General features: G+C 45.3%; 1 protein-coding gene across 3 annotated transcripts in view; it reads left to right on the top strand.

Annotated features, from left to right (window-relative positions):
* Positions 1–359: 359 nt before the first annotated feature.
* Positions 360–24,705, top strand: part of ZNF423 (zinc finger protein 423) — a 234,895-nt gene continuing 210,549 nt past the window's right edge. For all 3 annotated transcript variants that reach the window (XR_001875017.1, XM_017816098.1, XM_017816097.1), the window contains exon 1: positions 360–1,050. Coding sequence is in view for 2 of the 3 variants with exons in the window: in XM_017816098.1 (XP_017671587.1) it covers positions 1,011–1,050 (40 nt within the window). In the remaining variant the exon portion in view is untranslated. The remainder of the gene's footprint in view (positions 1,051–24,705) is intronic.

The raw sequence follows: 24,705 nt of genomic DNA, 5'->3' as shown, positions 1-24,705 counted from the left end.
CAGCAGCGGCAGCAATGAAGGCAGGAGCGGTGCCACCTTCCAGCGAATAACCCATGGAGGCAGCTAGCGGCCCCGGCATCGATGCAAAGAAGCACTTACCTTGTTCCGCGAAGTGCGTGCGTGCAGGGGAAGGCGGCGGCGAGCGCGGCCGGCCGCGGGGAGCCCACCCGCCCGCCCGCCCAGCTCCAGCTCCGCGCCGCGCACGGCCCGCGCCGCGCCGGGGACACGGGGCGGCCGCCCCTCGGCCCCCGCCGACAGCATAAAAAAGGACTCGTCGCCCTCCCCGGCCAGCGGCGGGGGCGAGGAAGGGAGAGGCAGCCGGGGGCGACCGGGCAGAGAGGGAGGGAGGGGGCCGAGCGCGGACGGGGGAGGATTTAGGAAAATCGCAACAAGGTCGCACCCCCGGAGCGCCCCGGATTGCCGGGGCCGGAGCTCCTCGTGGGTTTAGACACTCAGTTTTCGCCGCGCGCCCTCCCCCACCCCAAAGCCAGGGACCCCGCGCAGGGCTCTGCTGCTTTTTTTTTTTTCCCTCTTTTTTTTTTTTATTATTATTCCGAAAGTGCGAGCCGGACTGAGCCGCAGGGCGCCTGCAAACTTTAAAGAGAACAAAAAGGCGGGTGGGGGGCGCGGGCCGGGCTCGCTTTACATCGGTAGAATTTCCACATCCAAGTGGGGGGGGAAGGAAGGAAAAAAAAAACCCAAACAAAAAAAAACCAAGAAGAAAAAAAATTGCAACTGTTGCGCCTGTGATTTTTCTTTTTTTTTTTTTAAATTTTTTTTTTTTCTCCCGGGGGAAGGTGCCCGAGGGGGTGGAAAGAGGAGTTGAACTTGCCGCATTGCAACAGGCGAAAGAAGTGAGAAAATCAAATAATCGATCCCGCTGCTGCCGCTTCGCCTCGCAAAGTTTGGAGGTGGTGGTGGGGGGGAGGGAGAGAGAAAGCAGGGAGAGGAAGGGAAGGCAGGGACGGGAGGAACACGAGGAGGAGGAGGACGAGCCCCGGCGCCCGGACATGTCCAGGAGGAAGCAAGCCAAGCCCCGCTCGGTGAAAGGTAAGGCATCCTCCGCCGGCCCCCGCCGCCGCCCGGCCCCGGGCAGCCGCCGCCGCCTCCGCCGCCGCGACGCGGCCAATCAGGGCCGGGGCCCGGCTTGGCGGGGATTGCGAATCCCCCCCCGGTACGGGCCGGTGGCGGCGGAGACCCCCCCGGAACCCACGGCGTCTCCCCACGCGGAGCATCCGCCCTCCCGCCGCTCGTTGCGGGGCTGTGCGGGTACCGCGGTGTCGGCCGAGAGTCGCCTGCGACACGTGTCGCGATAATTGATGAAAGAAGCCGGCGGCATCATTGAGGCGGGGAGGGAGGAAAGTTTTCGCGGGGATGCTCGGGTGCGGTGGCGCATCAGCGGGCCAGGGAAGGGAGGAATGAGCTCACTCGTGTTTTAGCCGGTTAGCGTGAAATTAATGTTCCTTTATGATTGGGAATAGTAGCGCCGTCTGTTTGCTCCCGCTGTCCAATGCGCGTAAGGATGGTGAAAGAAGGGGAGAATTAAACCCGATTTGATAGATAGGGGCTGAGAACTTGCTCGGGCTTGAAGAAACAATAGCCAAATTTAGTAACGGCTATATTAGTAAAGGTTAGACATTAAAGTGCGCGTATTCTTCTCCATGCACATTGAAGGGGTGTTTAAAACCTCCTGTTTACGTCCATAAGAAAAGAGCTGCTGGCGAAACGTAAAAGGAGGGCCAGGACCAGCCCCGCGCCGTACTGCACGCCTTGCCAGCTTTTTGACTTTTAAGTGAATGGGTGCGAGAGGGAAGGCGTGATTCCTGAAGCCTTTCGCTCTCAGCCACGAGGAGGTTAGCTGATGTTGGGGAAGGTTTTATTGTCCTCTGCACAAAGCAGAAGTCGCAAACTCAGTGGTCCGGAGGCTTTGTTGAAGAAGCACAAAAGGATCAGAACTTCGGGTGCCCAGAAGATGAAACAAAAAGTCCAAAGCGCATGTAATTAAATAACTTGTGGGTGGACAAAATTAGCGTGCAGTTAATCGACCAGCTAAAGAACGAATTGAAACCGCATCCAGGGCCATTTTATACTATTTTGTGAAATATCCATTCTTTAACAGATCACTGCAATATAAGTCGTACGTGCTTCAAATGTTTATCAAGTTTTCGTAAAGTCGGTTCTTCATCTTTGTATAAACCCCTTAATCATTTTTCCACCAACTAAGGGAACCTTTTAGCATTGTGCTGTGGGGCAGGTTTGCAGCATGGCATTGTGATCCTCTGCAATCCAGGACAATCTGCTAAAGGAGCTACTTCAGTAATTGGTAGATGAGTGTTACAGTCTGTGGGCAGAAGAAAGGGCAGAGCTAAAGCTATTTCTAGGGGATGCTCTGAAATACCTTGTTTGAAACTAAAAGAATCGCAGTTTGAGAACAGTGGAGCAGGCCTTGGGTCATGACTTCCCTTGGATGAGGGGATCACATTTAGTGGCCAGGCCTCTGGAGTTTAAAATATTTTCCTGTGCTAAAGTGTCACATTTAACATTCAGGAAATAGTCCTATGTCAGTGCAAATGGTGTTTGTTCCAGAACCTCAGTTAGTAAACCTTGACATCTTGTGACATTTAACATTAGATATTTACCATTTATTAGTTGTTTGTTTTCTATCTTATTACTTTTTAGGCAGTAGTGTAGTATCTCTCACAAGTGGGTGACACTTTATGATGAAATTTTGACCCTAATTCTGATACAGAAGTGATCACTATTTATAAGAGCTATTTTATTGAATTGAAGCAGGTAGGTTACTGGCAAGTCATAGCTGAGAAACATTATGCCTGTAATGTAGAAATATCTAGAAGGTCTTTGCAATAGTGAGCTGGGTAAAACCCAGTTTTTAAAGATTCTAAATATTTCTGTAGTCTCTAGGCACAAAAAAAAAATGTATTTTCACCTTCAGCATAAACTGGCTGTAAATTACAGGTCTTAGCATGAGCTGCCTAACAGGGAGTCTAAGGAATGAGCTGAATCTGGGTGAAATTCTGGATAATAGGAGGCAGCTCATATGTGCATGTAGGAGAAAGAAATTCTGCCTTTCTTTCTATTCATCCATATCTTCTGCTTTTAAAAAGTCCGTTGTATACATTTTGTGGTCTAGGGAGCTGCCAGCCCAGTAGATTGCCACAGTACACGTTTCCATGGAAATAATTGAGATGTAATAAATAAAGGCACTCTGAGGTCACAGGTTTCCCAATTCAACTGAGAAGAAAACAAGCATAAATTATGTGGATGTATGTGTAGCATTTAGGACTTAAAATAATTTACTGTTTTTCTCTTTTTCATGTATTTATTTCACTTTGTATAGCAGCTTTGCTGTTTATTAACCACCACTGAGATTTGTGTATCCTTTTTCATTCAGAAAGATTATGCACTAAAATAGGATCAGTCTGTGCCTGTGATGAAAGGGATTATTCTGCATGCAAGAGGCAAGTTGCCTGCACATTAAGTGGGAGCGATGCTGACTTTAATGAAGTGACTGACTTTGACAGAAGTATCGAACGTTGACAACTCTTAGATGCGCGTTATTGAAAATGAAGTGATGGCAAACCCAAACTGGATGCCAGCACAGCTGCAGGTCAGGTGGCCCCCGTGCTGTATTATCAGGCCTCACATTCAGCCTGATTTAGAAACTTGCAGTAATTCCTGCAGCTGTAACTCCAGCAGTAGCCCTGGGCTTCCCCCAACATGGGATTTGTGATTTGCAATACAATACACTGATTTGTTTTGACCATTAATTTGTGCAAACCTGAAGATATTAACCTCAAAGCTGGTGGTTGGGGACAAAGTTCTACTTGGCTTAAAGGAAGGTGGTTTCAGATCAATGAGGATGGAATAAAAGTGCAAGGGGTTGAGTCTTTATTGGTTTACAAAATAAACACTATGGAGACAGTGTGGTGGTAGCAATGATGGAGTAAAACACTGGCCTCTTCTGAAGCTTTACTTCACATCACAGACAAAGCCCACGAAAGTAATTTTCCTCATACAGACTCTTGCCCTGCTGCCAGTAACCTCAGCTGTTGAGAGCTTTTTCAGTTCTCTGTAAGGAAGAGTTGTACCTTACTCAGTGTTGTTAAAACCACGTGGTCCTGAACACCAGAACCATTATAGAGTTGTGAATGTCAAAGCACACTGTCTCCCAGTACAAGTGATGGGGACTGATATCAATACCAGCGTCCTTAAAAGTTTGTTCATGCTGGCTGCTGTAGGGAGCAGGGGGCACCCAAGCCACTGCGGGGGCTGAGGAAGGCAGCTCTTCCTCCTTCCCCTTGGCCAAACTGTAGCTTCCCATGCTACAACTTGGAGGTGGTTCTGTGAGGTGCAGTGCTGGGAATGGCAACCCGTAGGTTTCCAGTCCCATGTAACTGTAATTGAAGCATTACTGGACTGCCGTTCCTGGGGACTGGGCTCCCATTGGCACAAGGTTTTAAGCATCAGATGCTCTTTGGCTGCTGAATTTGACAGTTCTGCAAATTGCTGTCAGCTTGCAGGGGTATTTTGTGCATAAACGTGCTAGTTGGTAATGAAACTGTTTTGCAAAAGAATGCACTAATTAACTCTAGATTTGTTATCCTACTTGAAGTTGCAGAATTGCTGTCATATTTTTTTGCTTTCTGTTGGCAAAAAATGCTGATAGAAACTTTTGATTCACACCCTACCTGCCTCATTTGTGTCAGTCAAGAAGAGAAAAGGGGGGTTGCTCATTACTTCGTTATCTGCAAAGTAAATAAAAATACTTCAACCATTTGCTGAGTTCCAATTAGTTGATTGCTATGAATGATCTTCTTTAAAGGAATGCTGTTTTACCTATCTGCTCATACAAAGGTTTGATTTTGAATGTCTTTTGAAAAGGATTCTCTTTGTCTTGATTGATGTCAAGAATAAAAGCGTGATGGTAATATCCCTTTGAAAGCTATTGTATTGTCAGCTCTGGCTGACAGCAGGAGGCCCTCCTAGTGCTATAGATTAGCGCTGTGAAAACACTGACATTTTCTTTGTTATATTGCTGTTGTTCTGCTTGCAAAGTCAATTATACAATGTCGGAGCTCAGTTACAGAGTTGACTGTGGAAGTAACAATGTCTTTCATACTTGTCTTAAAGATATAATTTTCCTTTTTTCCCAGTTGATAGAGAAGAACCTGAAGGTACTGGAACAGTACATTCTACAAATTAAATTTTGACAAGTATAATCATAATTGCCAAATACAAGAGACTTGTGCGATTATCCTTTAATTTTACAGTTCATTCAAGTTTCTGTGGAATTTTATTGATACAGTAAAAGCAGCAGCTAAAATTGATAAAACTCATATCAAATAAGATTACGCTCTTGATTGTTCTTTATCAAGTGTAGCTTTTGGGGGATTAGGAATAATTGGAGATGTTGGTGTTTCATTGTGGGGCTGGTGCCCTGAGAGTGTTTGAATCCATGCAGTACACCGAGCACTGCCTTCAGGGATTAGCCTGCAGTTTTTAATTTTTGCCTGTGTATTTTGCTGCAAGCCTAGCAGCGCTCTCCCTTGAACTCCACAAGTCCCATTTTCCTGCCTTTCTCTCCCTCTGGTATGCTTTCCTGGATGGGATCTGGGTGGTATTTAACTGGTTTTACTGATTGAAACTCCTGCCTGTGTGCAAACACCTTTTAATTGCGGCCTGTTCCCATTGGTCTCAGTGAATATAACGAATAAACGTGGCCAAAAATTGAAAAGAGTGGGAAAGGTAATGCAAAAGATTTAAATTTGAATGGGAAGAATATAGAAATATCGTATGTTTAATTATGCTACATCTAAAGCCATTGAAGAAGAATATAATGTAACAGCAGTGGCTCTTGAAGAATACCTCCTATTTTTTTCCTTCAAAAATATTTGTGTACAATCAGTGCAAGTTAAAGAACATCATTCACTGCTGAATTGCTTCAGATGACACGTGCAAAGAAAATAATCAGAGACCTCTTGTAGGATGTTAATTGTAGGATTTCTAAATTACTATTATAAACTAATAGGGTAACAAAAGATTCTACAGTTACCAGTAATTTGTAAGGATTTATTTTGTTTTTCTTCAATAATTGAAAATTAATGTCTTGAAGTGAAAGCAGATGTTCATGCCATCCTCTGAATTGGATATAAAAATGATGTTTTGTAGATGCGTTAAGCTTGTGTAAATACAGAGTGTCTTATCATAGATGGTGCTTTGGCTTGGTTTTATCTATTGTTTGGTGCCGAATTAACTTCTGGGTTAAACCTGGGTAAGTGGTTTCAGCTTGGTTACATTGACTAAATCAAGTGCTTAGGGTGGTACCCAGTGATCAATTATTATAGAAAGCGTTTTAAAAACCCTGCCTCACCTGCCGACTCTGTGAATGACAAGACTTTCTCATACTGTAGAATTAATATTTACTTCTATTTTGATAAATGCACTCGTAATTGTTTACTCAGCTATTTTTATTGAACTGGTTAATTTTATCTTGCTTCCTAATTCCAATTTGTGAAATCAGTTTTAGATGATTACAACATCTGAAAAATGCAAACCACATCTTTTTGGAAAAAGAAATTATTTTTTGGTCTCATGCGTCGTCTGTATTATAATATTCTTTTACACAAAAGATTATTAATTACCTACAATAATTGAACTGTCTTACAAAACTGCCTACATCAGGCCTTCATCACTCCATCAGTATTCTCCGTAAATGCCTCTGAAAAAGGATGGCTATTATGTTCCCTTGTATGCTGGTAAATGTGCTGGAGTAATGAAATACTACTGATATAAAACCTATTACAGACTCCTGCTAAATCCTGACTGACAAATGGTGGTGGAGGGAAGGGCCTGGCTCTGGGGGGTGCGTTGGTGGACTCGGACTTGAGGGAGCTGGAGCCAAGTGAGGACCAGCTCTGAGCTCTCTGTAGCATGTGCACTTATTCAACATACTTTTAGAGCCCAGAAGGAGATTCCTGTGCATTTTCTTTCCTGATGTCCACTAGTGAATGCAGAGAAGCTGGTTCCTTGTTCTCTTGGACAAATAAGGTGATGTGAGTTTTAAGTACTACATCTTCTTGACAACACCTAGAGTATATATATTCGCAGCAGTGAGTTATGGTGGCTTATCAGAGTTGCATTATTCTGGGGAGAAGGACGTGCAGAGACTAAATGGTCTCTTGTGACATTTCCAGCTACAGGAGGTTCGGGCTTCAACCTATTGCAAGGGTTTGTTTTCTAAAATACAAACAAAGGGACCCGATGGAGTTGGAAACTGGGTGATGCCATTTGGAACAGGCTCAGAAATCTCATTGTGGTACAGTGAATCGGTGTATGGCATCAGCTTTCCACGATACAACTTACCTCGGATAGCACTGCAATACCCATCTGAATCTAGCGATAAGTAGCTTCATTATATTGTTTGCATTTGCTTAGAAAGAAAACCTTTCCCCTTCTAGCCACAGATTAGGCAATAGAAAGACCAATTTGCAGAGCTTGTAAATGCCACTTGTTAATCATATGCAGTACAATTATTAATTTTTTTCCCTCTCCCCTCTTGGATGTATTAAGTCAACTTTTTAGCTTTTTTATGTAATTGAAATTTGCCCTTTTGTTACCTGGGCATGAATTATTTTTGAAATGTTGTCATTACCCGCCCTGCTGTGAGGTTTATCTCTTCTGTTCATCCTAATTAAATAAAACATACTGTTGTTCGCTGGTCTCTTGTTGAAGTGAATTACCTGCCTGAAGGCTCGAGCTGGTGTCGGGCTCGCTTGTTGTTGCAGCAGCAGCCGTTGACTAACACATTTACTTTTAGATTTTCATTTCAAAGGGCTCAGTTTGTGCAGTGTGACAGGTGAATGGTGAATGCTTTACAGGACTTTCAAGAGCTGAACAAACAGTAAAGAACTTATTGCTACCGCAGCGGAGTGGCAAGTACAAATGTAAGGCAGCCTTTGTGGCAGAGAAGTGTTTCCTTTGCTGGATAAAGGCCACTCAGGAGACCTGAAGGGCTCGCTTGGGTATGCTGGGGGTGAAATAATCTCAGTCGTGATCTCATTTAAACCCACCCTACCTTCTTGTTCTCCAGGGCAATTTCCAGTGGGGTTGATCTCGTCTCTCTTTGTAGCATCACCCGCAGTTGTGTTCTCCTTGAGTCTGGCACTGATAACGAAGGCTGCTTCAGAAGTGTAACAGTTGGAGTTTCTTTACGCAGAAGTTATTTCTAGTTCATATTAGAGAATGTAAACAATGCATTCAGGTTTTAAAGTGAAGCAGAGGGAAAGGTCCCTGTTTGTAGAGAAACAGTTTGTTTAAGTCTCTGATAGCACTGCAGAAAATGTCTTGCTCACTAGTGAAATCCCGTTAAGAGTAAAAGTACAAGAGTTAACAAGTCACTGTGCTCCAGTCTCTGTTGGCTCTGTTAGGCTCTGGAGGTTTGGTCAAATGTGGCCTAATTCTGCTTTCCAAATATTAAAAAAATTACACAGAGGGCAAAAAGACAAGTTCTTAATATGCATATCCTGGGAAAATCCTAAACCAGTATTTTTACCCCCTCCAGTCCCAAGGCTAATCAAAATTCCTTTGTTTCCACATCTACCATTAAAATATATGCCTCCCTTGGTTGCCTGCTGACTGTACAAGTTTAACCACTCAATCGATTGGACTCACAAAAGCTGTTACTGGGTTTACACAGTGTTCGCCTACAGGTAATTTAGAGTTGGGGGTGAGGGTCCAGGCAACCTCCAACAGGACTGGTACTTAAATTGGCAGCTCTGGTTATTTCTTAATAATCCTCACCTGAACCTCATGGGGATTTTTCTGGGTTACCACTGAGGCAGATTAGCCAGGCTCTACCTGGTGATTGCTGGAACTTGCTTCACATGGTGGGCAACTGAGTGATAATGAAGACACCGTTAATAAAGGTAGATTCACTTTGCCCTTTGCAAAGAGAGTGTTTGGTGCAATTCACAGATGGAGTCTGTTGCGGGGTGAGCATCTAGGACCCGTTTTTGCTGTCTTTAGAGTGAGTAAAGTTTTTTCTTTTGTCGTAATTGGAGCTGGGTTGCATGTTTAAATGTAAGTCTAAACTCTCTGAATCTGCTGGAGAACTAATGCTGTTAATTGAGATTCCTGTTGATGTTGGAGGACTGTGAGTAGCCTTAGGCTTCTAGCAGCTGCAGGGTGAAGCCTCTGTCTTGTTTTTGTGGTAGTGTTTCTTATTGGCTTTGGTGAGGATTGGATTTTATTCTCGTTTCTTGCACTGCAATTGAAAGAGCAATAGAAGCAAAGAGACTTGATGGGAATGGTCATTTCGCATCTAATGCCGTAGAGAGCACCTCCTGCTTTTTCTGTTGGCTCTCTGAGACTGCTGCTGGGGGAATTTCTAGGAGAGCACTGGCAAGGTTCAAGGTGCAGAAGATGCAGCAGGGCTGTGGGAGCTCCTCAATGGCACTGCAGGAAACCCAAGAGACCTGGGTTGTGTTTAACATCTGTTAATGTAAGCAGGTACAGATTTACATGAGAAATTGTGATTCTGCGTCCTTTCAGTCTCCTGTCCCTGGAACTGGAAAACTAAAATGAGGCAGAGAAAACATGTGGTAGAAGGATGAACTTCATACTTTGGGAAGCAGAAATTCTAAACAGAGAAAGAAAGAAATAAAATAGGGAAGGTGGGAAATTTCTTGCTGGCATTTGAGTATGGAGGGTGCCTGATGACATGATGCAAAGTTTTGGCACAGAAGTTGACTTACCTTATTATTTTTAACTTTAAATTTAAAGACTGAGAGAAGGAACAGATCTGAAAAATGGCTTCAGCTCCATGGAAAAGGGCATGATTAAGCATAAGCAGAAAAAAACCCACTACATATGCAAACCACCTAAACAAAATAGCTTTTCTGCTCTTACTAGACAGTGACAGTGCTTTCCTGTCTGAAGGAGTGCATTTGTTGTGGTTTACAGTTGTTTTCTGTTTAATATAGAGAAATTTGAGGACAGCTGTGGTTGCAGTCATTAATTCTTGAAGTTTCAACTATTCTATGATCATGGCAGCGTCTGAACTTGGCTTGTGAGGACTCCTAATTGCTCAGGGTTTTGGAGGGAAGAGGAGGTCACAGTGGTAACTGGAAAAAGTAAGCTTTCAGCACTTATTGTGTGAATGCACACAAATACATATAGTATATGCCCTGTGTTCATGTGTAAATGAAAGAGAAGGCCTAGAGGAATAGGAAGTATCTTTTGTTGGGCCAACTAACGTGGTTGCAAAATGCAAGGAAGTTTTTCTGATGCACAAGCCTGCCTGCTGCTCTGGAAAAAGCAGCAGTCTTCTGGCTATTTTGCTTGATAGGTAAATGTAGCTTTGTTTTAATTTACTTATTCAAGCTCTTACTCAGATTTCTGTTGCTTCATTAGATTACTCACATGAGTTAAGATATACTGGATTACACAGTAATGCCAAGCTTGTATATTATTTATTGCTGAATTCTGTGGATGCATTTCAGTCGGGTAATTTGCTCGTGGCCTCCTTTATTTCTAGGAAAATGGCATGCCTTGCCCTTCATAATTTCTTTGCTTTTACTGACCAGACTGTTCCCCCAGAGGGCATGTGGGATGTGGCAGAGTATTGAAAAATACTGGGATGGAGTAGAGAAGGAGGGCTATGTGTGATTTGCACCTTATTTATGTTTATGCTAGATTTAAATGGCAAAAATGGTGTTTCTGGCAGTGATACTTTGTGGGGAATGTAATAGGTAACTCTGGGTGACAAAGTTGTAGCCTTGAAAAGATTTTTTTTTAAACATGAAGTACTTTTGTCTAATTCTGAGCATACTTGAGGAGTATGATACAATGTATTATGAGCCATTTTATAATGAAACTGAGTGCTTGCCTTAGGATCTTTTACTGAATCTTGCCTAATGCTTGTATGAGTCCACTGATCTGATCCCCTTAATTTCAAGGGTGTTTTCTTTCCTAATTTCTTTCCTGCTTGATAACAGATAAGTGAGATTTGTTTTAGAACTCCCATTTGGTTTATTTTGGTTACTATTTTTGGCCTTAAACAAATGCTTAACTGAGAGCTTCTGTTTTCATTCTTCTCAATATAAGTAAATTCATTAATAAGCCTGAACTTAAAGGAGGGGGTCTGAAAACAACCCCACCCCTGAGAGATGCCTGGCAGGGAGAGCCGTGATGTACCTAGTTTGCAGCACTCTGAGGGTGCTGTGGAGCAGGGAGCTGCTGGGCCCTGCCTGCAGAGCTGCCAGGCTGCACAGCCGGGTGTCCCTGTGTCCCTGGGTGTCCCTGTGTCCCTGGCTGCAGCGGGAGCTGCTGCTTCGAGCCCTGGGGGGACAAACCCCCCTGCCATCGGCAGAATGGTGCCACTTCCCTGGTGGGAACGTGGGTGTCCTGCAGGCAGATCCTCCCCCGAGTGGGGTTCGCCGGCTACTCTGACATAATTCTCCCAAAGACAGAGTGCATATTTCCATAAAGAAGTGTCTGAGCTAGGATTTTTTTCCTCCTTGCCAGTGGGTCTGTATTTGAAATGTGGCTCCAAAGAAAATACATAGAAAAATGAGCTTTTAATTTGTCACCTGCTGCTGTACCACCCTGTCCTCCTTGAGATGCCAAGTTGTAAATGAGGTTTTTGTATCCCCACACACGGCCATCCAAGAAATGTTCTGTGTGTTGTAGCAGTCAGTGGCACAGCTGAAGACATCAGACTGGTGGCTTAAAACCTGCTGCTGTCTGATTGGCACGAGCAAAGCCAATGCAGTGCAAAACCTGAGCAAACAAAAAGGCAGGTAGAGAAATTGTTGTCTTCAGTGGCTTGGGAGGTCCTGGCTGCTTCCAGAGCTGGGGCTGCCCAAACCTTTCTGTCCCACAGTGTTGAGGAAAAAAGAAGCAAAATTGTTTCTTTGTGTTATCTCTGAGTGCTGTTGGAAAACTCCCTTTAAATGAATCTTTAAAAAATGCAATATTAGCTCTGCAGGTTTTATTTTGGAAAATAGTGTCTTGTCTGGCTGCACGTCCTCTGGTCTCTTCCATCACCTGTGTTTGTGCGAGCACCGAGGGCAGCAGGTGTACTGGGTGCCCAATGCTTGTCTCCTAGCAAACCACCTAATAAAAACTGATCTTGACATAGACTCCAAGAATTTGATTTTTAATTTATAGACATATGATGATGGTTTGAAGGAAAAAAACTGCAGGACTGGCAGGGAAAACTGGCTGTTTACAGTGTGGCTGTACTGGGGAGAGCAGCTGCTGCAGTTACAGTAGCCCTGGCCAGGCAGAGGCAGATGCCCTTTGCCAGGGTATTGGAGGGCTTGTATCGATTGGGGAGCTGGAAATTAGTAGGATAGGAAATAAACCTGTCTGAAATGAAGGTATTATTGAGCATAACTCACCTTGTGGCACTATCTACCTGCCTTCTCTTTTCTTCCTTATATCTGTAGGCCATGAAAATGTCAGTGGAGTCCCTCTCGCAGCTTTGCTTCCCTTCCCACAGCATCTCTTCTACCATGGAGTTTGGTAGCTTTAGAGTGTTTTTCTTTGAGCAAATACTTGCAGGTAGATCTCCCTCCCAAGTTGAAGCCTCTTTACTGGTTTTTCCTCCTTTGAATCTTTGGGTTTGCTCCTTGCAGTTACAGAGAGTGTAACCACAACCCTGGTGGTGCCTGCAGGGAAGGAAGCAGGCAGGGGAGGATGGAGCAGGACATGGCCTGCCTGCAGGGTGGTGAGCTTGGAGTCCAGCTTCAGCCACTGCTCAGCTCATGGTGGGACCTGCTGAGGCAGTGGCAGGGAGGAGATGCAGTGAAATCTCCCGCTGTTTTGGGAAGCTGAAGGCTGTTTGTGCTCTTATTAGAGAGAATTTATCTGCTCTTCTGTCTTTCTTACTGTCTACTGTTGGCTTGACTCAATTTTCTTTTATTGGCACATCCCAACAGGTTTGTTTTCTTCTGAACATTTTCTTAATTTGATATCGCCATGTTGGAAAAACACATTCTGCTCCCCGGCTTAAATGCAGTTCACAAATTGGAATGTGTTAAACCCACTGCTCTGGAAGGGAGCATGGAGATGAATCCTGGTTGGTTTGAGGCTGCCATTACCTTATGCTCACAGTGAAACTGGTTTTGCCTCCTGGCTGCCTGGCATAGTTCCTCACAATGGGTTGGGGGCTGATCTGACAGGGTTAGCTCCCCCTCTGTTTCTGGCTCCTTGTCCTGCTGCCTACCTAGCAAAGGACTTCTGGGAGCTGATTTTACCCATTAGCCCATCAGAGAAGTAACCCTGTAACTCTCTGGTGGCCACATAGGGGTCTGGTGTGTGTTGGTGCAGGGCAGGGCAATCCTTCTTGGCAGTGTTTGGGTGCCATTGGTTTGGGTCAAACCTTTCTGAAAAGAACCTCAGCTGGGGAGGCTGGATGTGGCCCCTTATGTGGAAAATGGTTGTGCACCTGTATGTGCAGTGGGCTGATGGGCAGGTCACTAAACCTCTGAAGATGTGGCCAAGAAATGATGGCTGTTGAAGCAAATGCTCAAATCCGTAGTGAAGCACAGGATACAAAACCACACGAGCACAGCCCAAAGAAGTTCACTGAAAGTGATGAAGCACAGACTCAAGTTGTGCTTGCTGCTCTCTGCTATTCTTGGGAGAATCACGTGTTGCTGTGGAGTGCTCTGTGCTGTCCCACTGCATTGGCTGGGTGCTGCTCCTCATCCCTCTCTGGATGAGACTCCCAGCCAAGCAGGGAGCTGTGCTTTGAAAGCATTGCAAAGCAGAGAGGGAGGGACCTTGTCCTGTGAGGAAGAGGGAAGACACCCAGAGCTTGGTTGGCATCTTCCACCAGCACAGGAGCAGTGAGAGTTGCTGGCAGCAGCCTTGTGCAAGGCAGCACTGCTGGAGAACAATTTTCTCCTCTATTTTAACTTAGTAGAAATAATGCCACTAAGAAATTAGGTTACGTATCTCAAGGGAAAGGAAGATTTGTTATTCTGCTTTTAGCTTACACCATAGGCTGTGTCACCGTGGGGCCCGCTCCACCAAGTGGGTGCTCCTGCTAATCCTGGCACTTAAATGCCAGCTGGCCCTTTGGCAGAGGCTGGTCTGTCTCTCCTGTGCTTGGATGACAGGAGATATGATGGTAAATCCCAGCTCTTTTGGCTACTTTATACAGTCTGTTTTCTTATGGGCAAATTTTGGCTGTGGTTGACTCCAATAGCACCATGTCCTATAACGTCCTGCCTGGGCTGGCTCACGATCCCGGGCTCGTAACATCACAATGACTTTGCAAAGGACAAAGCCTGTGCTGCCCAAATCACCCAGTGTCCTTGGGCCCACCCAGCTGGTGGCCAGCCTGGCCTTTAGTGTTGCAGCAGTGCCTTGTGCTTGTTTGTGTTCAGATTATTTCTGAAGTGGCAAATTTCGATGGCTTTCCCTGCTAGGAAGGGATTTTTTTTGTCCTCCTCCCTTGTTTGCTTATTTTTAGTCACATGAAGTAAAAGAATTGGCTGTCTGCCAGTAAGAAAAACCAACAAACAAAAACCCCAAAGCAACCACAACATTGTACCTTTCTTTGCTTTTAAAAAACATTTCCTTGTAAGTGTAACTAATGATGTGGGGTTTTAGTAGAAGCTTGTGATTCAATGTTAAACCAATAGCACATCAAAGAATAAAATAGGCTGTTTTCTTTTGTGTTTTCCTATTTATTATTACTCTTGTTCAGATTTGGGACAACATTGTGGTGTGAAAATATGAAGAAAATTTGTTTTGTATGAAGGAATACAGGAGAGTAAGATCTTTAACTGCATGCTTGTGCAGTAGCATTGGTTCGGCTGCACTCTGGGCTCTCAAACAACCTTATTTATAAAATTTAAAGCTTTTTTTTTTTTTTAAAGTATTTCCGTCTCTCTTTCTCTTTCTTTTGCAATACCTAACATACATTGTCTGTTCTGCTGTTAACTCCCTGATGCAGAATTCCTAAGTTTGGGCTAATAGAAAATTTGGAGGATTCTTCATTATCTGAACCTCTTGAGAAATACCAAATATGTTCCAGTAATTGTGGTGTAGTACAACAGGGAGTCACACTGGCAGTTTGTTGGAAAGGGTTTTTCCTGTAGTTATGAAAACCATACAACTATTAAAATCCCCAAAACTGAAACCGTTGGGATTACTCATATACTTACAGTTAAGCGCATGCCTAAAGGTAGATATATTCAGCATGCCATTTTTGACTGGCGTTTGATTCCTAGCTGGAGAATATGAGGAAAAAACCCAAACCATTCCTCGATCTCTTCAGTCGTGTGCAGCCTTTTCATTCTGTGCTTACATGCCGCAGCACGCTGGGCTGTGGTTCCCCACAGAAGCACCTGGGTTTGCTATAAAGCAAATTATTGATAATAAAGAATGAAAAGTTTTCAAAATAGTAAAGTACTCCAGGCTGTTAGAAGAGACTCAGAATCAGATTTCTCCCCTCCTGCCTTCTCCTCTGCCTCTGTCATGGCTCCTGGAATAATAAGCGTGTGCTGCTTAATTTTTTTCCTCTCCCCCCTCTCTCTCAATATTTTCCATCTTGGTTGTATGCAAAGAGGATATAACATTTGTCCCTTGGAGACTAGAGTGAATTTATTAAATACTGTGAGATGCTGGATAGGTAAAAGCAAAATGTAACGCCAGTATTATAGTTCAGATCATAATATTTGGGTTTGCTTTCTGTTTGTTTCATTCTCCCCTATTATAGAAGATGTTTTTCCTCTTAATTCTATTCTCTAAAACTGAAAGTGATGCTTGCTTTCTAGCTGCAGTATAGGGACTTTTTTCCTTGCTGGGCAATCTATAACTGAGAAGGTGCTGATTGCCCTGCTCTTCTATCCACAAGGCAGCAATAGTACCAGCTCTCTGTATTTCTTAGTTTCCTCTCATGAAAACTTTCTTGGATGAAATATTTCGTATCTTGTATGTGACTTTCTCTTGGAAAACACTGGCATGTGCCTGTAAGTGTATTGATATATCGTCCTACGGCGTTCGTTAGCAGATCTATTCTTATTAAACAAAGTGCGTTTTACATCTGTGAAACTGTCTAAAAAATTTGCTTTGAGACAAAACCTGGAAATAGGAAGGTTGAGGAGTGTAACTAATGAAAAAAATGTTTTTTGTTGCACTTCTTTAAAGGAGATTCATTTGCACAAGTATCAATATGTGGGGGAATTTAATTTTAAAAACAGCCCCAGCCACTTTGTAGAAAAATATAATGCAGTACATAAACTCATTTTAGACACTACTTATTCTACTGTGTCCCATTAGTTGATGTTTACACAGCACTTTGAAAATGTAAAGCGCTATATAAGTGCTTATTATTACTACATTATTATTATTCTCCCTCTTGAAAAAAGACCCTCTAGGGAGAGGGAGACTTGCTTTGCATTTCTTCTGTAGTGCAGATCCCACAAGAAATATACCCGCTTGTTTTGGTTTGTACATTCTTCCCTCCCCACTTCCATGCTTTTGGAAAAAAAGTACTGTGTTTTAGAGATTACAGAGCTTTTATTTAGTTTATACTGGGTAGCTACAGCAATGAGAACATTATTTGAAGGCATATAAAAATCTTAAAATAGCTTTTTATTCCACTCTGTGCAATAAAATGAATCACTGCCCTGGTCTCAGACCCTGTGGTTCATGGGGGGCAGGGGCCCCTTGCCCAGCCTGGGCACTGAGGGATAAGCAGGGATGGGTGATGATGCCCTTTGCTGGGGTCCTCTTGGATGTCCCCTCTACCAGTGTGGGCCCAAGGACAAAGCTGCTGGGTGAAGAGAGCGTAGGGACAGTGCCAACAAAGCCTGAGAAGAATTTCCTTCCTATAGAGAGGAAGTTCTACAAGTTTTTCTGCAGTATCAGAACTATTGTTTTCCCTTGTAAAGAAAAATTTGTCCTCCTCTACACTTTTTTAACAGCAGCCTGGATCACTGCAGGAGAACAAGATTTCAGTTTAAGTTATTTTAACCCCCTTTATTCATTGAGTCCTTAAAATGAGAATGGCTTTTATTGGGCGATATTAACCATTTGCATCCTGAAATTCGAGAGCAATTCCCTGTGCCTCTGCATTCTATACTGTGCTGTACCACGGTGGAGGCTGTAATCATGGCTGATGAAATTTGGAGTGGTTTTTGCCCAGGTACCCCCAGACTAGCATTGTCATAAGCTCAGGAAGCAGTAACCATAAGCCTCCTTGAAATGCAGTGAGGAACATTCCACTCTCTTCTACTTTTACCTTTGTTACACTGTTCTCAGGTCCCTGCCTGACCTCATGCTGGGATCCCCACAGTGCAGCAGTTCCACTTCCAGTGTTCCCAGCATTCTCAGCTGCGTTTTGGGAAAAGGTACAAAGGAAAGGGAAAGAGGCCTTGAAAATGCATAGGATGGGAGAATCCTGGATATCACAGAGCATAATCTGACTTAGGTTTGACACTGGGTTTGGCCCTTGGTTACGTCACCACATGTGGCCATTAAATAATGAGGTCACATGCAGCTTTTCAGTCTGGTTTCCAGCAGAAATGGGGTTTTATGCATTTACCCTTTGCTGATGCTCTAGTCTGAGCTGGTGTCCTCAAGCACTGGTAGGGGGTGCTGGTCGATGGCAGCTGTGGTCTCAAACCTTTACCAGCAGCAACAGGGTGAAAGAAGGAGGGAAAACCCCAAAATCAGTTGGGAAGGCTTCAGCAAATGCTGAACAGCCTCATGCAGGCACGTGTTTGCAGTGCAGGAGAGGCTGCAGCATGTGGGAGTGGGGATGTGGTGACTGGTTGGGCCAGTCCTGGTTATTTTCAGAGCTCCCTTTCCTTTATCCACTTCAAATGATAAATAGTTCAGCTGTGACTGACAACAGTTCCAGGAGTTGTCTAAATTAAAGCTGAAGTGTAAGTGTGATCTGTTAAGTTAAACCCACGTATTGTGTTAGGTCTTTATAATGGGTTCATCAGCCTTGTCACTGCAGGTCGCATGCTTTGACTTCAGAGAGGAAAGCACTAGGCTGCAGGGAGGTGCAACAATGGGATGGGGCTGGCATTGGCTGGGGGGAGCAAGGGATGGAGAAGCACTTTGTCCCTTAGGCGGCATCCCCCCTGAAGCTGCCAGCCCTGAAATAACGGCCCAGGAAATTGGCCATGGCCAAATTTTGCCGTGTTCAGTGCCCAGGGTCTTGTTGGTGTTGGGGAGGTGGTGAGACAGATTGGCACAGCCTTGCATCCCTCCCTACCTTGTTCCTTTCTGAATAACAATTAATTTTGGAGTCAAAAAGTGTAAATTTTTTTTGGCACTGGGGTTTGTTTGACTGATTGCAGATGAATGCTCAGAGACTGAGCCTGGGGCAGCAGTAGGTGTATGGACTTGATACGGTTAAAAAGGACAAAAAAATTGCCACAACTTCTCTTGCCTCTTTCAGTCCTAGCCTGACAAGTTTGTAGAAGCCTTGTCACTGAGAGCAGACTTGTTACTGAAACCTGACTCCAGGTGATGCCCAGCACAACTGCTGGATGATGGAGGGTACTTCCGGTACCCCACAGAACTCTGTGTAGCTGGAAAAACTCCAGAGATCAAATTTACCTGCCATGGCTTAGTGTAAAGGTAGCTACCTGCCAGGGAAGTGAAAGTCATCAGACCGGCATGCTCATCAGGTTTCCTTGACGGAGCTCATCTCTTCCCCTCTGGGTGTCATTTTCTACTTGTGTTTTAATGACAAATGTAGAAATGACAAAACAGAAATGAAGGTGGCAGACATCGCCCTCACTGTGGCATAAATCATGGGGTGTACAGGGTTGGGGCTCAGCCTCGGGGGAAGCCCTGTGGGATGGGATGGCAGTCACTGCTTCCTCAGTGTCTGCACACCTCAAGGACACAGGGGATGTCCCAGTCTCCCTTCACGCACACCGAGTAAGCCCTAAACACAAGCTGGCACAAAGATAGTCCAGAAACACAACTGGTTTGCGTAAGGGCAAGGGAAAACGAACAAATACCCTGCAGAAAATACAGCGCAGCTGCCCATTCCGGCCACTGAGCCCCGGCCGTGGTCGGGCACACGTGGCCGTGCCCCTGGGCCGTCGGGCAGCGGGCTGGCTCCCGGGCTGTCCCCCGCGGTGTGCGGCACGAACAGCCCGGGGCCGGGCAGATGGCTCCCTCCCGGCCGCGGGGCCCCGCTCTTCTGGGAGCGAGCCCCGCTGAGACTGCAACAACAGCAACCCGGGAGCCGGGCAGATGGTCTACTGGCGGCCGCCAGGATAATTGCATCAGCTGGTTCCTCCTGCAGCCAGCGGAGCCTCCTATTTGTACCGCTCTGAAATGATCCTGATTTTTTTCTTCTTCTTCTTTTTTTCCCCCTCCTTCTCTGCCTTGTTTAAATTTATGTAATTTTTGTGAGGGGTGGGGTGAGGCCGGGGGGCGGCCATCTGCCGGAGGTGTTGATGGTGGGGTCCCTCCAGCAGCCGTGCACAGGCAGACACCTGACCGGGCGAGGGGACTGCTGTGGCCTCCTGCTCCTGCACCGCCTGTCGCTCGGGGCTTGAATGAGGCTGCAAAGAGAAGAGCTGGACCAGCACGACCCTTTCCAGCCTCGGTGGTGCACTGCAGTCTCAGTCCGTGTGCAATACGCCTGCCAGCCTCCACCTAAATTGCTCCACATACCCGCGCTGCCGCTCCCTGGAGCACACCAGCCCGAGGTCTGAATACTGCAGCAAACCCCCTCGGGTCCCGTCTCGCTGCCTCCCCCTCGCTGGGTCGGCACCTCGGCGCTGCTGCGGCAGAAGGGCTGCCGAGATGTCCGCTGGCGGTTGCTGGGGCGGCTGTGCAGCCCTGCTCGCCTGCCACCCTCGCTCCTCCTTTTGGGCTCTTGTTACACAGACAAAAGATCTGCCTGTTCCTGTCGGGGTCTCTTCTATTTACAGGGATTGCTGAGAGGTGTGGGCTCCGCTGACTTTCTAAGCCGCCGCAGAATATTTATGGAGGGTAGGCAAAGGGCCCCTGGAGATGGTTGATGTCCCTCTGCTTGGTTCCCAAGTGCCTCGGTGCTCCTGTGCATCTTGCTCTGGGTTCAGTGGGGAAGGGGCCAGGAATGATGAAGTGGCGCCTGCTGTTTGCTCTGGTTTTAGCTCTCAGCATGGCACAGGTAGTTGCAGTAGAGCTGATCTCAAGTTGCTGCTGACCCAGAGGTCCTGTAATCCCTAATAGTAGCAGGATTAGATTTTGTCCCGCCAAGTCCTCCTTTCCTTTCTCTTTTTATTTTTTTCCCTCTGCAATATTTTATGCCCCAGCTGACATACATTCTGCCTCCTGCCTTGACCTTTGCCTTGCTACTGCAGCTCCAAGGAAAGACTTGCCCTTCTTTTGGGAGAAGCTTGTCAACCTGGTCCTCCCCTCTGTGCTGTCTTCCCTGTCCCTTTGTCCTTTTTAGTGTACAAGATTGATTTTTGCTGCTCTGAGACTATTTGTGGCCCCCCTGCTCTCTTTAGTCAGACAAGGTTTCTCACCTCGCTTTCTGGGTGCACAACTGATTTCTGTGATGGTAATTTTAGCACTTGGGGTTATATCCATCTATCAGACTTTTCTACTGGTATTAAGTCTGCAAAACTTTCTGAGTTCAGCTGGCTGCAGTGTGACACTGCTAGTCCTGAGATTCCCACTATAGTTTCCAAGAGGTATGGGACGTGTGGATGCAGCAGATGTTCTTACAGCACTGGGCAAAGTCCATCTCTACCACTGGAGAGGGACTGGCCAAACTCTACAGCTTCAGCTGCTGCAGCACTGTGCTGGATTTGGTTAGCAGTGTGATGATACCAGTATGAAAATGCTGCCTACGTTGCCTAGTTCTGTTAAAGTCCTTTATCTGCCATAAGCTCCAAATACGCAGTTGCTGGTGTTTAACCGAAACTTTGCAAATCTCCTGTTGGGCTCTTCAGGATCAGTTCTTGTGTAGTCTTGTTTTTTCTTTAGTCTGTAGGTGTGCATAATTACATGTACTTTTGAAAGCTCTAACTATGCCTCATTTAAACTTATGCAAACATCTTTGTGAGTTCAATTAAATGACTGGAGAAGAAAATGATCAAAAAATGAAACGAGGGAAATGTGCATTTAACCAGATAAAGCTTGCAAGCCAAGCAAAATGTTGTGCTAGCCCAACAAATGGGTTATTCAAGCAAAGTTCTACCAAGACAAACATAGGAGAGTCAAGGGTAAGTGAGTTTTGAAGCAATACAGGATGTGACCCTCTCAAGTTCAGTTATCAAGATTGCACAGGTTGAGAGGACAGGACCCTGATAAAGGCAGTGTGAGCCAAATTCTTTCAAGTACTGCCCCCAAAATTCAGTATGGGATCTGAACCACTGCACTTATTTACTTCAGTATTGCAAAAGAAGTCAGCAGCAATGATGTTGGCACAGCTCTACAAGAGGGAGGGATGTGTTGTTGTACCCTCTGGAAGGCACAGGGCAGGGTGTTTTCTCCTTTGACCATCCCTGCCCAGTTCTGGGGAGGACCCTGCCCCTCAAGGCGTGAGTGGTTCCTGCCCACCTGTGCCCTTGCAGTGCTGGGACCTTGTGCCCAGGAGAGATGCAGAGGGAGCAGCATCTGGAGCAGCGTCTGGGACAGACGGCAGCACCGAGTGGGCACCGGGGTGTTGTGGCAGCACACAGGGGTTCAGAGAAGAAAAGCACAGATGCAGTCACAGGCTTAACACCGTAACTGTGTTTCAAGGAACTGATTCTACTGCACTGAATTTAGTTCCCATTTAATTTCCACCAAAGTTAAGAGCAAAACTCGAAAGTAACTGGATTGGGCCCAGTGTGCTCACAGCCTCTCTACTGCTAATCAAAAGCAATACTCTGTTGCTAATTTGAGAAGAATTTTTTTTTTTTTTTAGGTAGTTTAAAACAAGAGGAAACTGTCACATCCTGAGTGACATCCTGTGTGCTACAGCAGCATTCTTGCTGCTCAGTGATCAGAATTTCAGCCAAGGGAATGAAATCCAATCCATGTAAAAATTCATTTTCTTTGTGGAAATCTTGTACTATTGCACGAGCTATTTTCTGATGGCAAAATGCAAATCTAAAAATCTATATCCAAGTGAACAAAAAGATTAATTAAATTAGCTGTCTGGAGGAAATTCAGAGGACACTGAGTTATTGATTTGATTTTAGTAAATTCGTTTTAATATGCGAGATTACGTTTTTAATACTTGAAATTATCACAGTGTTTCATAGTGCAGTTAATTATTTCTTAAATTGTATTTTGTTCAAGGCTGCTAATTTGGTACCCACCACTGCCTGAGTGCTGACGTGCTCTCTGCTGTTCAGAGTGCCCCTGACTCGCAGGGAGCTGTGCTGCCCGGGCTGTCCAGCCCTGCCAAGCACCTTTGAGTGCTGCTAATTTTGATTTACCTTTTGTGGCTTGGTGTTGTTCCTGGAGGGTTTGGGCAAGTGCCTGCTCTGGGCAGCACTGCTGCTGCCTAACCAGTGGTAGGGAGTTCAACAGGGAGCCATGGCAGGAGCCCTGAGCATCTTCTAGGGGATGGCAGCAAAATCCCTGCCTGTTCCACCCAGCAGCTGGGGGATATTTTTTTTTTTTCGCATCTGCTGTGCCCAGCTTCCATGGCTTGGGGAGATGGGACCTCTGGGTCTTGAAGTGGCCAGAAGGGAAGAAAGTCAACAGTTTGGTCCCCTGCCTGCCTGCAAGGGCAGTGGGGCTGGCAGGGTGGCTGGCCAGGTGGACGGTGGTGGCACGTGATGCTTTCTATCTTTGTACATCGTGGGGGGGAAAATCTGCTCAGCAGCCTCATTTACTCATTCCTACTTGATGTGAGTGGCCAAGTGACAGAGAGGGAACAAAATGGGAGTTTTAGTGTCTTGGCAAAATGCTATGGAACCTACCAAATGTGCCCTGCCTGCACACCAGGTGCTTCCCCACAGCCAGGGAGTTCAGCTTGTCCCGTGCTTGTCCCACACCGTTGCTGGAGGTAAAGCAGGGAGGACCTTGGGACTTATTTCCCTAACATGAGCCAGCACGTGAAGTGAAAGGTGTTGATTTAAACAACACTGACCTAAAAAGAGCAAATCTTAATAAATGTATGTTTTACCGCTACTGTGTTTTACCCCTTAGTTTCCTCAGTGCTGCCTGGAGCCCATGGCTCTGGCTTTAGCTGTGACACTTGTGTGTGACCATGGGCTCATGAGTGGCCTTCAGCATCTCCGAGTGAGCTCTGCCTATGGAAGGAGAGGCAACACCTAAAATTAATTCAGCTCTGCCCACAGCATCAGGGGATGATTTACTCCCATCTTTAGTATTTGGAAGTCAAACTTAATGAAGATAGACTCCTCTCCTTAGCTAATTTATCAGCTTTTAAACCTGGGTGTATCTCTTAAGGCATATATTTGCATCGCTGCTGGAAAGTTGGCAGTGTAGTTAATTTTTCTGTTTCGTACTCGACATTAAACTGCTATGTGCCTTAAAACACCTGGAGAACACAAATCAGTCTTGTAGAAATATGCTTAATAACACTGTTTATTGAGATTAAAAGACCATTAAAAGGGAAGGGGAAGATGCTGCCCTTTTGGGTACTGATACCCATGTTAGTATGGATGTGGATGAGTGCGTGTTAGCCCACAAGAAACACTGCTATGTATCAGCTGGGGTGGAGGCACGGTTAGGTTTGTTACGCTCTACCAGGAGAAGGGAGGATGGTGAGCAGCCCTGCTACTTGGTAGCTGTTCCCTGGCACCCCTGCCCGTGTCAAGCAGGGTCATACAGCTGCTCCTGCCTGGCACTGCAGTGCTGTGCTCTCCTTCCATCAGTTTGGCTTCAGCACAGCAAGGGGACACACAGGTATAGGTGCTGGGCAGCAGGGAAAGGGGGTTTCTTTAAGGTTGCAAACATGGCTGTTTGTTGTTTTGGGTACTTTGGTATTTATTTGTTTATTATTGATTCCTTTTTGTCTATTAAGTTAAAACTGTAAATGTTTAGCAAACGTAGGGTGGGGAATCACTTGAAACACTGTTGCAACTTTTGAAGGGCAATATTTTTGGTTTTGAAGCCTTCTGTTGTCAAAGCAAGGCAGTGTAGAAAAATTTATCTGTCCCAGGTGACTGTCCTGCCTTGCCATGGTGACACACAAAATCCCAGCTGTAAATTGGGGTGAAAATGATCCTTTGGCCATTTTCAACCTCTGCCTTGCGGGACAGACAGTATCCATCATCCATTGCTTTGGAAAAGCAGACTGTAGCCAGGAATTGACTTTAAGTTTTAAAAAGTATTAGTTGACAGTGTAAAACCGGATTGCCAAATAAAAAACTTTAATTAGATCCCCAAATCAGATGCTCTCTGCTTAAAAAAAAAAAAAAAAAAAGCGGTCACAAATATGTGTACAGACATGCATGTACACCTACATCTATTTCTGCTGTGTCTGAAATATTACACTGGAGGTACCCATCTGCATATGAATCTGGGATATCTCCTAGAGCAAACATGTCTGTAACTACATCCTGTTTCCAAGTGCCTGGTTGCAGAGACCACTGAGCTGGTATAAGTAAGAAAAGGAATAGCACAAGAAATAACCATGTTTGGGATAAATTTAGCTGTTTTCTTAAGATACCATGAAAATATACAGTGAAAGTTGTGACATCTAATAACGGTTCACCTTCCATGCATGCATATTCA

This window comes from Lepidothrix coronata, unplaced genomic scaffold, assembly GCF_001604755.1.
Source record: "Lepidothrix coronata isolate B3197 unplaced genomic scaffold, Lepidothrix_coronata-1.0 Scaffold54, whole genome shotgun sequence".
Lineage (NCBI taxonomy): Eukaryota > Metazoa > Chordata > Aves > Passeriformes > Pipridae > Lepidothrix > Lepidothrix coronata.
The sequence above is the reverse complement of the archived record's forward strand: the minus strand, read 5'-3'. Positions and strand labels throughout refer to the sequence as shown.